At 31.6% G+C, this 15,299-nt stretch overlaps 1 protein-coding gene across 3 annotated transcripts; it reads right to left on the bottom strand.

Moving 5' to 3' along the window:
- Positions 1-460: 460 nt before the first annotated feature.
- Positions 461-2,759, bottom strand: LOC112288769 (remorin). Of its 3 annotated transcripts, XM_024533313.3 has the most exons (5): positions 2,626-2,759; positions 2,454-2,525; positions 2,048-2,092; positions 1,344-1,524; positions 461-1,133 (listed from the first exon to the last, which is right to left on the bottom strand). In XM_024533313.3, the coding sequence occupies exons 2-5, from the start codon at positions 2,509-2,511 to the stop codon at positions 854-856; spliced, it is 564 nt and encodes a 187-aa protein (XP_024389081.1). In that variant the 5' UTR covers positions 2,512-2,525; positions 2,626-2,759; the 3' UTR covers positions 461-853. The 3 variants fall into 3 exon arrangements, with proteins under 3 accessions (XP_024389081.1, XP_024389083.1, XP_024389082.1); XM_024533315.3 differs by lacking the exon at positions 2,048-2,092; XM_024533314.3 differs by lacking the exon at positions 2,048-2,092 and having other exon boundaries at positions 2,454-2,759.
- Positions 2,760-15,299: the final 12,540 nt, after the last annotated feature.

Here is a 15,299-nt window from a genome sequence, read left to right as displayed (position 1 = left end):
CAGGGCCCGTTGTGTTCAGTGTTCAATGTTTATCAAAACGGTTTGCAGACATCTGTTCCTGCAGAATGAATTATTTGTTGTATTTGCGCCTTTCAGATGCTGGTAAGAGCATTACACTCAGAATGTTTCAAAATACTCACGGTGTGTTTATTCTGAAACAATGCTGTCAAGAGCATTGTACTCATAGTTTGGAATTAACAATTCGTGAAAATATTTGCCCGATGCACAGTGAATTATCTTCAATGGTCTTCGTGTTACCAAGAATAGATCAAGTACGTGTACAACTTACATATTAGTCTAACGACTCAGATGGTGCACAACATTCAGAAACAGAGGAAACCATAGAAACATTTTTTTGGTAAGAGCTCGTGCGCAGACTCTAGAAACATGTGAAGCAACGGCTCGTGAACCAATTCGTCATATTGGGTTCATGATGTAGGTAGTGTTTCTACAAAAGAAATACCTGGTCGAATTGTTTATTGATTTGCACGAAGTTGTTTTACATCTGTAACGCCGACACTCACTCTTTACAACAAAGAGACCCACGAAGTCGCTTGATCATGAGATCATGCGAGAATGACGACCATACTTAAGAATTTCATACGCTAAGAGGTAAACGGAAGCAAATGGTTAACCCCAACCCTACACTAGACCGCACTAAATGTTTTAACATACTAGTTTACAATTACATCAAGGCTCTGTATTCTCCTTGTCGTCAATGAAAAGATATTATGTCTCGTGACGTAGCGCTCGCTGGTGACTTCTTCCAAAATGGGCTCCTATTACTGGGTACCCACCATCGATTGGAAAAAGACAAAAATTTAGGTGTGAAGAGAGAAGCCACGAAGAAATTTTACGCAGCAAAACATCCGAATTTTACAGGGAATTTTCCTGTCGCCCTGATCTTGGCCGCAGTCTCTTCAGTCTTGAGAATGTCCATACCCTTCTTGGCTGCTACCATGGCTCTCTTCTCCTCAGCGACCTTATGAGCAGCAGCAACTTCGTTCTTCATCGCTTCCTGATATTTTGCCCTTAGCTTTTCGAGCTTCTCCTCCTTCTGCCTGAGACGAGCTTCGGCTTTCTTCTTCATCGTCGTCTCTTCTGCTGTAATCTTTTCTTCCTCTCTGTGCGTTCTGTAATAAACTAAAAAAAGTGAGTAAAAACATCATGTAGTTTACCTTATGTGAGCCATGCAAACTTTATGGCTATGATTTTCATATGATAGCGCATGCAATGACCTCAAATGTAGTGTATACCAATACTGAGCATAACCTCCTCCACAAACAAGTAGAATATACCATGAGGATTTGGATTCTTAAACTATTCGTTGGACAGAGAAGTACCTGCTCTCAATCTTCTCTCTCTGATTTTGCTCCCACGCCGCGACATTGGATACCAACTTATCATGCTCAATTTTCTGAGTAGCCTTCTCCATGTGAATTATAGTGCCGGGTTCAGTTGCGGGCTCCTCTGCCTTCTTCGCTTCGACGGGTATTACGGCAGTCTCAGCGGCGGGCGTAGGAGCTGCAAACAGTATGTATGCCATTAGAAAAATGTTCTCGTGATCCTACTCAAGGGTTGTTCTCGAAAGTAGTTGAGAGACTAAACACAGCAATACCAGAGCTTCGACCGCATATGATGAAACAAGCGGAACGCTAGTTTTGGGTGAGAACCAACCCCGAATGCAAGCATGGACATATCAGGTCGCTACATCATGACGAACCAAAACATTCTCGTGACAACCGACCGAAAAATCGCCAGCTACGAACACGGGAACTCAGATAGCCGTACTTACACCAAAAGATAGACAGCGTAGGTCAAAAATTATTCAGCAGAAAGTTGTTCACTAGTGAATAATTTGACCCGTGACTGTGAGAATAAAACACCCAACTGTGAAAAATGTATCAAAGCTCCTGCACCAATAACGCTCTTAGAATTTCGTGAGCACGCCAGAACACGAGCAGCAGTGTGTGTATCAGTTTACAAACCTTTAAAAAGCAGGATCAATGTGCGTCAAATTAATTATGTTCAAGAACCTGTCACTTACCCTGACTAATCGCTTTCGACTCCACAGCAGGGGCAGCAGGAGCAGCTGCAAGAGCGAAAGAAATATACTTTAAGAACACTTGTTTCCACCAACATCACCCCCATCGCCCTCAAAGCGAGGCTGATACCGTAATAACGATTTTCAGGGCAATCCTCACAATATTCAAAATGAACTTTAGAACTCAGAGGATCTCTATCTCTTCCCCTACTCTACACATCTCCTACACGACATTCAAGAGAGGGAAAACTCCTTTTGGGAGATACCGTCTCACTTGTTCTACGAACGGGGTTCCCAGGGATAGTTGGGTTAAAAACTCGTGGGAAAATCAAAGCCATCCGAAAGCAAAAGAGATACATCCAACACACATTTCGATGCAGCGTCAAGAGATGATCTATCAAATGGGTACCTGCGACTTCATGAGTGGGCGCAATGGCCTCAGTACCAGCAGATGGTGCTGTAGCCATCTCAACACGATCCCCTGGAAGGAGGAAAAATAAATAAATAAATAAATAAAAAATAACGGGCCTCTCCAAGCTTAAGAATCCACGTTTGAGAACTCCACACTACACTAAATATACCTCGACAACAAGCAAACGCAGCTTGTATCTCCTCACTTGAACCCCACAAGACCAGGTGGTTCTGAGTAACGCAACAGCAGACAGGCTACTCAAGTGAGAAAACTGAGCCAAGACGAATCACTAATAATGTGTGCAGGCTTGGAATGAAGAGGTGCAGCATCGAGCAGGGCACTATGAGTGGAGGGGGGACGACGCGCGAGGAGGCGATGGGTTCGGAGCCGGCGCGCATGGATGGAAAAGCGAGCGTGGGGCACATGGTTGCACTGCTGGGACCTGTGTTGTTTGGTGGCGCTTCTCTCACACATCTGTACCACGCTATTGGCCGATGTCGTAGCTGATCACTAGCTCCATCCTCGTCGTCCGCATCGTGAATCCGAGCGCAGCACACCGGCAGGATCAGATCTGGTCCGGCAGATCAAGACAAAAAAACCTCCTCTTCGACTCCTCCCCGCTTCAATAATCGCTTTCGTCCCCTGGCAAGAGCCGGGTCCACTTATCTCTCCCACCGACCCATCAATTCTACTTCCTTAATCGTCCTCCTGATTGACGACTGCGCGATCCCATTGCACTTCCAAAGCAGACAGCGGCCCAGCACATTCTCGCGAGAGATTGGGGCGACAACTTTTCCCCACCTGGCCTCGTAAATGGCTCCGCCATGACCAGAACTAGCATTCATCCATTTGGATGATTTAATCGGCGTCTCTTATCATCTATCCAACATCTCCATCACTGGTAGCCCAGTTGCAGTAATTAGCACATGATGTAACTAGGACTTAGGGAACTATGCCACGTGTCATGCGTTTTTTGAAACGTGCTAAACCTTGGCTTTGGGGTCCTTGAGGTGCCTATAGCCACTTGAAATTATCTTTATAATAATAAAACCCTACAGAATGATTTTTTAAAAAAAATTGAAGTAACAATAATAACGAAACTCCAAGACTAAAAGTTCTAAAAAGATCCCTTGTTTACAACATTACAAAAGGTTGCTTTTCCAATATGTTTTTGATCTAGTTTAAGGGGGTTGATTCAGGGACCCACATCGACTAGTCTTTTCTGGACCTCATCTTTCCATCTAAGCCCTCCAACTTGTGAGTGCCGTGTCAAAGGAAATTGACCGCATTAGTGGTGATGTGAACACAGAACCACACAACTTTGCAAATTTACAGCTATTTTGTTTTTCTTATTGCTTTTAATGGGTCACACAATTGTGAACAGGATGGGGCAAGATATCTCTTGTGATCTCTTGCCATGGATGTTCTCCTGGATGGATGTTGATGGACATCCATGCAACACAAACAGCAGGCAAGCAAATAAGGATTTTAATTTTATTTCTATTTTTTCCTCTTTATATACATGTATATATATATATATATATATATATATATATAATCTTGTGTAGCATTACATTAGAAAATCTGAGTGAATTTTTATTACATTTTTTTGGAATCTACTATGTTGTATGAACATATGATTGATTAAAAGTTTTGTAGCTTTTATAGTTTTGAAATTTTTATTTTCATATTGTTTTTTATTACAATATACATACAGAAAATGTTTCTATCACCTAACCCTTGCAATTTTTATTTTTAAAAAATAAAAAAATAAAAAAATAAACTTTTGAAAATATGAACTCAATTCAAAACATCAGCATTATTCCTTACAAACACATAGATATCTAACAAATCCATATAAGCTTTAGTCTATTAGACCTCAATATTCATGTCCAGTATAACTTTACAAGCACCAGCTTTAAATTTACAATTGCAAGACTTCAACACCAAGTACACATATGTGCAAAAAAAAAAATTAATACCCCCCCCCCCTCTATTCTTTGGATCAACTTAGGACTTTCTTGGGATAAGGATTATGGTTCAAATTTCTTGCACAAATTTAGTCAAAAGAAATTGAGTAAATAAATAATCAAATCTTGTTATTGTTATTCAAAAATTGAAGTGTAACCTTTTCTGCACAAGGTGGAAGCAGATGCTGTGCTAAACTTGTATCTAGTATACTATAGATGCAAAATCTCTGTGCACATTTTTCTTAGTTGATGGAATTGCATTAGAAAAGTAAGGTCAAAAGTAAACAAAAAATTCACCCATTATCCAACACCATCCACCCATCAACTTCATCACCACATTGTCACTTGTGAATTGGCAGTTTTAGTTCTGTTGTTATTAGTACTTTAAACAGACTGGATTTAGCTTGTAAGTTTTCAATTCATATCAGTATCCATGGTGCTAACTATTGCTGAAAATGCAATTAAGAAAAAATTAATCACATGTCAAATTACCTCCTTACGAATGAAACTACAATGTTTCAATGGATACCCTTTTTTGGAGACCATCAAGTCACACTGATTTTTCACAAACTAATTAGGACCCCAACTGCCACTCAAGAGCCTGTGAGGTCCTGACATCAATCTCAAAGTGAAGGTAGACTCTATCACACAGTGCCATAACCCTAAACTTGCCAGGACATAAACCAACAAAGACCTCTTCTTCTGTTGGGCGAACACTCTCTTTGGGACCGTGGGAGTTGTCTGCGGTGCGAACACTGGATTTTATGATGTGTTAGTTAGTCTGTTGCCACCTCCACTTTCTCCTTTTTCTTTTTTCTTTTTTCTTTGTTTTTTTTTTTTTTTTTGTTTTTTTTTTTTTTTTTTACTGTCTTTTTGTGTCTCCCTGATCTAGCAGGCCCTGCAGCCTCCTGCACTGTGCCCACAGAGAGACATGCAGGCCATGATCTCTTCCAACCAATACATTTAATCCTTTTTGCAGTGGCCTTCATGGGATCCACTGACTGCTATCAATTGCATTTCTTCTATTCTGCTAGACTGTTTGTCTTTTTCAATCCAATGCTTTTATTTTTATACATTTTAATTTTTTATATTATTATTATTATTATTATTATTTATTTATCAAGAAGTAAATTGACTATAGAGTAAGAAATTTTATTTAAACTCTCAACTCCCACTTCACCACATTCGGACAAATTTCGTAGACATGTGTATATATATATATATATATATAATTTTAATGCTCCAAAATGTGTAATTATAGACCACCTTTATTGATTCTTGTACCAAGTGCGGTATTGGAACCCAACTACCTTATGGTTGCCATATGAAATAAAAACCATAAACTGATATCAATTTGTTGGAATAGTATTGAAAATGTTTGGAGAGACAAAAGAGTAGCTAGAAGTAATGTACACACACACAAGAGAGTGTATAGATCAACAAGGTCATTTGCACACACACACACAAGAGAGTGTATAGATCAACAAGGTCATTTGCACACACACACACAAATGTACACACACACACAAGAGAGTGAAGAGATCAGCAAGGTCATTTGCAAATCCAATTTTCTTGATCTTAAATGCTTAAGCAGTAATTAAATCATGGATATAACTAAAATACTTTGGATCAATATGCTTTCTCTTGTCGCCTTTAATGAAACCAACTTGCATTCATATAATACAAGCGCTATTGTCTTCATACAAGATAGTTAAAAAATTATTATACAAAAATTCTTAGGTTGGCTAAATTGATAGCAACTAAATACGTTCTCAAAATGCTTCATATAAGGTAATAATTTTTGCATGGTTAGATGAAGTTGCAATTATAGTTTGTTTCATTAATTTCTATGATATAGCAACTCCATGTCTTAAGAATACATATCCTATTTGAGATTTAGCTATTGCAATATTAGATTTATATCTTGCATCATAATATCCAACTAATTTTGGATCTACAAATTGTGTATAGTATAATTTCAAGTCTTTAGTACCTTTTAAATAACATAATAAATATTTGATGTCATTTCAATATCATAGTATTCAATGTGCATTGTATCTTGTAAGAATACTAACTGCAAATGTAATATCTGCTCTTGTAGATGTGTCTAAATATAAAAGCACTTCAACCACTACAAGATATAGATATTGATCTCTCAATATTTCTTCTTCTTCCTTGTATGGATTATATGGATCATCACCATCACAAACATATCTAACTATTAGTATTTACAATAGATAAGTATCAATCATATTAAATCTTTACAAGATTTATCTAATATACATTACTTAGTAGAAAAAAATGCTGCTATCTATAAAATGTTGTCATAGACATACACATGTAAACCAATAATTACTTATATGATTTAAATAAAAGTAGATAAAAGTAGATTAATTTCATAATATCTTCTATGGAAACTTTTTAAAAACTTTATAGATACTACTTTGACTTTATAAGTGTCTTTAATTAAATTTTTAGGTTAAAAACATGGTTAACAAGTTGGCCATGTACCACATATATTAGTAGCTTGAAGAACAAGCTAACTATGTGGCCCACACATAGAAAATTTTTCTTATAAGCTAAGACATGTGCCCTGCAAAGTCAACACATATTAGAAGTCATATAGAACATTGTCACGTACCTTCTAGTTAGATAGTATATATAGAGGCAAGAGTAAAGCCCTCTTCACTCTTATCTACTTCTTTCTTGCTTCTAGTCTAGATTTAAGAGTCTCTAATTTCTTTATCTTTTGGCAATAGCCATTCTAATTTCTTTTTAATATACATATTACTTTATTATTATTTTGTTATTTTTCTTTTAATATAGATTTTTTAGGTTTATGCATCTTCTTGTAATTGATGTCTTTGACAGATGCATAATTTGAAGATTAATACAAAAGTTATTTTTCTTAGCATTTTCATTTCAAATTCATAAATAAATAAGTTAGTAGTTGCAACACATGCATATCTAGTACCTACTAGATTAAATCATGAACGTATATATTAATGAACAATAAAGGAGTTTTATCTTATTTAATAAACAAACAAAGGATTAATGGATCACTTACAAATTTATTTTTAATTAAATAATATTAGAAATATTGATATCATATGTGTCTAAATTATTTTAGACTATACAAGGCCTTGTGTAATTTAATATTATAATATCATTTGAAGTAGGTCCATTTAGAGTTCATATTTTCAAATTAGATAGAATTTTCATATAAATATCTACATCAAGAGAACTATACATATATATAGTTACCATATCTATGAGACATATCTTAAAGGTGGCAAGAATTGTCATTCTAATAATATATTGGAATATAATTGAATCCATGAATGAAGAATATGTAGATTTATAATCAATGCCAAATCATTGGATAAATCATTAAACAAAAAGATGGTCTTCATAGTGGATTATTTGATCCTTAGCATCTCACTTGTATCTTAATATCATCTTATATGCCACAAGACAAGATATAAGAGTATCAACTTTTTGTATCAAAACCTAGATATCTTTCAATTACACTGTTAGATTATTACAAAATTTTACATATACTTAGTATACTCAATTAATCAAGCATTGTCAAATTTTAAACCATAGATATAACACCAATTTTAAGAACTAGCTAAGAGTGCTAGCCCTAATTATATTGCATAAATTCCAAGTCATGAATACAAATCATGAATTTAAACAACAATTGCAAAGTCAAACCTTATTGTACAAAACAAGCCTTATGTCTTTGGAATAAGTTCTAAGCTAGCTCTCCAATTCTAATTGTCGATTTTTGAATGTCCTCTATTTTATCCAAGCTTGTCATTTTAGTAGAAGGAGGTCTGATTTTGAACCTATTTCACAAACGATCTATCCCTAGGTATCAAGCTAACTTATTTTAGGGATTTTTTTAGCCCAATCTTACCTTCAATTTAATCCTAATATCAATCATGCTAATTATTAATCTCTTCTAACCTAATTTTATCAATTTATGATCTTTCTAAAGCTAGTAAAAGAATCTCTATAACCTAGAAGATAAAATTATTAATCAACCTTTAACCTATTAACTATTAAGACAAGAAAATAAACCAAGAGACTTTTATAAAAGCCATGTTTAAATATTTTAAATTATTATTAAACCAAGATAATTAGATCTTAATTAAAAATTTATTTTTTATTATATTTTTATCATATAATTATATTATAATATGATAATAAGGAGCAATCATTACATATTGAAGAAGTCAAAAATCCAACAAATTATGTTCGTTTCATATTTTAATCTTTATTACCTTTGAAGGTGGTTGATAGGTTTTTTTAACCATTGATAATATGCTATATTAAAATAAAAAGAAAACCGTCTTATTTGATTATTATTAAGGCATTTGTAACTTCCTTCAAATAAAATATTTGAAATACTATTAGAAATTATTTCCACCCTCAATAGAATCAACAAATATTGAAACTTTCTTCTAAGGTCATGATACCAAATTTATTATATCTTGCCATCTATTCAAAGAAAAATATGTTGTGTTTGAAGGTCTTTGTCTCTATTACGTCATCTTAAAGATTGTCACAATTATAATGTTTCATCAAATGAGTTAAAAAATGATAGCTCTTGAGTTGAATCTTTTGACTATTAGTTCTCTATCTCTTTAGCATCATAAATATATAAAAATTACAAATAAAGATGCAACCTTTTTAAAACCCCATTTCTTTTATAGCTAAAATTCAATATTTTATATCTTAATTTTGATAGATGTCATCAATAAAAGAAATCAATTTTCTTTGTTATATTTATAAGATTTTTAAATGGCTTCCATGTGCATTTACTTATATCATATCTATGTCATTGAACAAGTTATTCCAATCTATTTTGGAACCACCTTAAGTCTAAAATTTCTTCTACCTTGAACACTTGATTATTATCCACTTTTATAAAAAGAGGTGGCATTTGTCTTCTTCTTGAGATATTCACTGTTTTATATGATTCAAGAAGAGACATGTGAAATACAAGATGGATCTTCATAAACTCCAATAGATATAATCAATAGGCAATTGGATTAATTTATTCACAAATAAAAAATGATTTAATCTTATGATAATATAATTTTTCATAATAATAGCTAATTTTAATATTATAACAAAGTAATCATATCTTGTTGCGAACATAGAATTGAAGTTGCTTCTTGTGATAGACATCTACATTGGTCTTTTGTCAATCTTGAGCTTGATTTAGTTGTGCCTTTATTGTTGTATGTAGTTTAAATAAATAATTTTTTAAATCTTCTATCATAAGATTATCAACTTATGAAAAGTCAAAAGTACCAAATTATGGATGATAACCATAATTAGTAAAAAAAAAATTGATTGCATAAAAAAAAATATCATATTATTATAAATAAATTACCAATGAAAAGCTTAGTTGTTTTTTTTTACTTGTGATAAATTTTATATATGATATAAAATATGCCATCTAAGTAAAATAATCTATTATTATAAATATAAAATTATAAAAATATGGAAATTAAAGATCCATGATAAAATCCATAGAAATAGAAAATCATACTTGTTTTGGAATTAATAATAGTTGAAAAAATCCATATAATCAATGTGAAGGAGTTTTTAATCTTCAACAAATATCAGATAATTATAAAAAGTCTTTGATTGCCTTTCACATTTAAGAAAACAAAAATTCTCTAGATATTAGTTCCAAAGTCTTGTTGTATTGAAAATGTCCAATTATTAAAAAGTTATAACAAACTTAAAGGAATACATAATTATGCTTTATCTTCTAAAATATATAATTATCTTCAAAATATAATAGATTATTCTTGAATTTAAATTTAGATATATTATTAAATTATTAATAAAATATTATATTTCTTTCTTTTGGTGCAAGATAAGAACATCTAAAAGGATAATATGACATTTTTTTTTTTTTTTTTTTTTTTTTTTTTTTTTTTTGGATCAATAAATAATCTTGAAATCAAATCTTGATTAAAACATGCTTCAATAAGCTTGATAGTAATTCAAATCATGTGTTATCATAAAATAATTGATGTTTTTATGATCTATATATATGATGAAAAGACTAAAAATTCTTTCTAGATAATGATACCATTCTTGAAATGAATCTTTAATTCTAAAAAACTCTTTGTTGTCAATCTTATAATTAATCTCAATTACTAAAAAAAATTGAAATAAAAGCTACTAAGTGGAGCTTGTCATTTGCTCCCATTTGTGACAACACCAAAATCATAGTAAAGTCTAATGCATTTATTTTTATATAGAATGCCTTGAAAAAGTCAATATAATAAAAGATTGATGCAAAAATAAAAGTTGCCATTAAGGCTTCAAAAGATGCTTCAAGTTCTTTGCTCTACTAGATTTTGTCTTTACATGTCAAATATATAAAAAAATTCATATCTTGAAAAAAATTCTTGATGAAGATCTTGTAATAATTAGAAAATTCCAAAAAATATTGCATATCTTTGACTATTTTTGAGACCTTCTAATCCATGATAGTTTAAAACTTCTTAGAATAGATCTTTCAATCCATCATAAGGCTATTGTTTGAAATAATGTATCCTAAATAGTCAATTTGAGTAGTATGAAATTCACACTTTTTTATCTTGGCATATAATCTTACATCTCTTAATTTTTTTAATATATAACAAATATAAAATTTATGTTCTTTTATATTTTTAGAATATATTAAAATATCATCTAGATAATAAATAAAAAATCATTAATAAACTTACAAAAGACATCATTTATTAGATGTCGAAAAATAATTGGTATATGTGTGAGTCCAAATACATGATATTATGATGAAAATATCTATATTTAATTTGAAATGTAATTTTTTATTCATCTCCTTTTTTAATGCATACTAAGTTATATGTTCTTTGTAGATCTATTTTGGTATAGATCTTTGCATGATTGAATTAATCAAAAAGTCTTAAAATCAAAGTTAGAAGATATCTATTTTTAATGATAATCTTGTTGAGTCTTTAATATCTACAAAGATCCATCTTCTTTTTTTCAAAAATAAGATAAGAGTTTTTATTGGAGATTTAGAATGGCGTATGAAGTTCTTATGCAAGTTTTCATCATTATATTCTTAGAATGCATCTAAATTGTTCTATAATAAGCTATAAATTAGTCCAAATGGTCATTGAGCTTTTTCTTGAAGATTAATAGAACAATCAAAGGGACAATATTTTTGAAGAATATTTTTATTTTTTTCAAGAATATTTATATCTTACTATTGGCTTAGAATGCCACTTGAAGTATTTTCTCCATCAAAAAAAAATATAGCATATCTAAAAATAATTAATCTTTTTTTTTACAATATACATGAAAGCTCTTGCACCTATCAATAAAGGTTTGATTGTATTGGACTTATGGATTTTTACTTGACTAGCAAAATCTTGTGTTAAATTATGAAAAAAATCAAGGTCATAAGAAATTTAATCAATTTAAGGAATATATTTTTTTAGCCATAATGATCTTAAAATAATTAGATTAAAGGAAGATCTAATGACATAATATATTATTAAACTATCATGATCTTTAGTTGCTACATCTAAATGAACTATTTTATAGATATCATCTTTAGAGGAAAATAAACAACCATCTATGATTTCTATATATATAGGTTTATTTTTTTTTAACTAATGATATTTCTTATTTTTTTAACAAAGTCTTCTTTTCTAAAAACAAGTTTATACTACCAAATCTAACAAGGCAAAGAACTTGTGATTTTTTTTCGTAAATAAACTTCTATTGTAAAATAAGATGAAGGATCTTTATTTTTTGTTTATCTTTATTTTTTGAATAATATTGAGCAGTGTACTTAAGTTCTCCACAATATAAGGAAAATCTTTGTTGATGACATTGATTCTTTTCTTTCTCAATAAGAAGTTTAAAATGTACCATGTCAATTTGCATATGTTTTGACTTTGATGAATAAGCTTCTGAAAACTTAGAAGCTGTCACTATGATTTAACTTGTATCTCTCCAACCAAACTTTTGTTCTTGGCATCTTTCAAAGAGCCGATTTTTGCATGCAATAGTTTAAACAATGAATTATTGAAAAGAGTCTATTCTTGATATTTTCAATGATAAATCTTTAACAATATCTTTTAGTCCATATCAAAATTAATTAATAAGGATTTTGTTATTTCAATCCATGTTATAAACAAGTTTTAGAATTTGCAACATATATGGTGGCTGATGTCACAAATATACATAGATATTATAATAAATACAGATATGATTAGATAGAAGTAGATAAAAGTATATAAAAATATATATTATTTTATAATACCTTCTAGAAAAGATTCTTAAAGGCTTCATAGACACTTTTTGACTTTACATGTATTTATTGTTGATTAGTAGGTGAAAAACTTGGTCAACAAATTAATCACATGTTGGTAGCTTGTGAAACAAGTTGTCTATGTGGCATACATATAAAAAACTTAGCTTGCAAGTTAAGATACGTGTTTTACAAAGTCAACATGTTTTAGAGGTTCTATAGAACATTGCCACATAATTCTTAATTAAGAGTATATATGGAGGCAAGAGTGAAGCCTTTTTCACTCTTGTCAACACCTTTCTTGTCCTTATTCTTGTTTTAAGACTTTTTAATCTTCTTATTTTTAGAAATAGTCATTCTAATTTAATATTATGTCATCTTTGAATGACTTTTTACTTCCATTTAGTGAAACAAGAGTATATTGAGGATTTTCTTTCTTCAAGTTTCATGTCCTTAACAATTAAACGTGATCTTTATTGTAAAAATAGAAATTTGATCTTTGCTATTCTTTTGTGATTATTTTTTCTAAATATGGCCATAAAAACTTCTAAGAATGAATTTAGATCATAAAGAAGACATGAATTTTTATCTATCAAATATACAAATTAAAAAAATACTCATGTATAGAAAAGCACATATGAATTGAACTTGAATGAATCCATGAAGGTTTGGAAATGATGCAATCTTAAATAAAGCTTGATTTGTTGTAGAAATCTTCAAAAAATTCATTTTATTCTGTCAAACTTCTCTAGCATATTAATCCTTACTTCTTTCATACTTGTAGAAGTAAGACTTCTTGCATTCAATTGTAAACTTGATCTACTTGTTTCTTTCAATTGTTGTCAGCTCTCGATTATACTCTAAAATTTAAATTTTTATTATTTTCCTATTTTCTAATAATTAAATATATTAGATTAAGATTTATATAAGTAGAATTCAGTTTTATAGAATTTTTAGGATTACAACCCCTCATGGTATAAATCATAGCCTAATTCCTTGAATTAGGTTAATTAGGACTAAAGTGACAAGAGTTAGAAAATTAGAATAGCAACTTAGTTAGTTTAATAATTTAGAGGTTGTTAGCCATTATTATAAGGGTTGACTAAAAGCCAATGAGTATGTCTATAATCATTCACATGATTTAGGAGTTGGAATTATAATTCTCTAAAAGATTTAGGGAAGTTAGCAATGGTAATTTTGGATTTTTCTTCCAAATTCGGCAAATTTAAGCGGCATGGTGGTTCTTCTACTTAATGGGAGTCTCTTTAATGCAATGATGGCACCGGATTTACCTCGTGGAGTGAAGAAAATAAGATCAGCAACCTCTCCTTCAAAATACAAGAGAAGCAATGAAATTCTCATTTTGAAGAATTTCACAAAAAAATTGCCAAGATCCTTGTAAGTAAAAACTTCGATGGAAATTATAATTGAGCATAGATTGGAGGCATGTGAGTAGTCGATCTTAGCTTAAAAAGGTATTTTGAACACAATAGTGAAGTTAGATTTACAAAAAAATGCCTTCTTGACCACTTACAAGGGCCATCAACCTTGATAACGAGATTGGCTCTTGGATGAATGAAGGTCGTAGATCTAGATTAGGGATCTAAAAAATCAAGGGTGGAGATTTATTCACCCTTCTACGAGCCTCCACTCAATTGTATAAGAGAGGCTTGGTTTTCCAAGCCCTCTCTCTCTCCTCTTTTGGTGAAGGGCAAAGTCATGCTAAAATTTGGCTAAAAATCCTAATTTTAATTTCATTTAGATTTTAAATCTCATTGTGAATTTTTTGGGTGGGTGTGCATGGATTTCGAGTTGTGAATGATAGTCATTGGGTCTTAAAACACGTTTCATTGTGGTGAATAGCTCCCTTGGCCTCCCAATTACTCTAAGGGTTTCAAGAGCCTCAGATTTCCCTCCATCAGTCATTCAATTGTTTTAGTTCCAATGTGATTTTTTTTGTGGTTGTAGCTTTTGTTGTTAGCTTTCCAATAAGATAAGGCTCGCTCCATTTGGAGTTGAACTGAATTTTTGGTGAAATTTTGAATGTGAGGGGGTCGACTGCCTTCCTAGTTTGGATTAATCGAGTTTGGAAAGGCATTTCTCAGTGCCTGATAACTGGAGTCGTTTGAAATTTTGGGAGCATCAAGATTTGTAAGCTAAGCTTTGAAGGGCACAAGTTTCGCTGGATTTGAAGACAATTTTAATTTTTAGCAAATTTCTAAATGAAAGTGGTTGGTCGCCGCGGCAGTTTGGATCACTCAACTTCAAAGGAGCAATTTTCACGAATAAATCACTAGATTGCAATGAAATTTGTTGAGACAGGAGCGTCTTTAAGTTAACCTTGCAACAACCTATGAATCATTCAATTTGGAGCTAAATAAAAGTTTTGGCAAATTTTGGAGTAGAAGGGGGTCGCTGCCTTCAATCCTTGGCATTGTCAAGGTACCCTCGCTTTTACCCCTCTTATTTTATTTTTACTTTTATCTTCACAGTAACTCGTAATCTCCACATTTCAACTTTTGACTAACAAATTTTAACTTTTAACTTTTAACC

The sequence above is a fragment of the Physcomitrium patens genome, chromosome 11 (assembly GCF_059467195.1).
Source record: "Physcomitrium patens ecotype Gransden chromosome 11, ASM5946719v1, whole genome shotgun sequence".
Lineage (NCBI taxonomy): Eukaryota > Viridiplantae > Streptophyta > Bryopsida > Funariales > Funariaceae > Physcomitrium > Physcomitrium patens.
The sequence above is the reverse complement of the archived record's forward strand: the minus strand, read 5'-3'. Positions and strand labels throughout refer to the sequence as shown.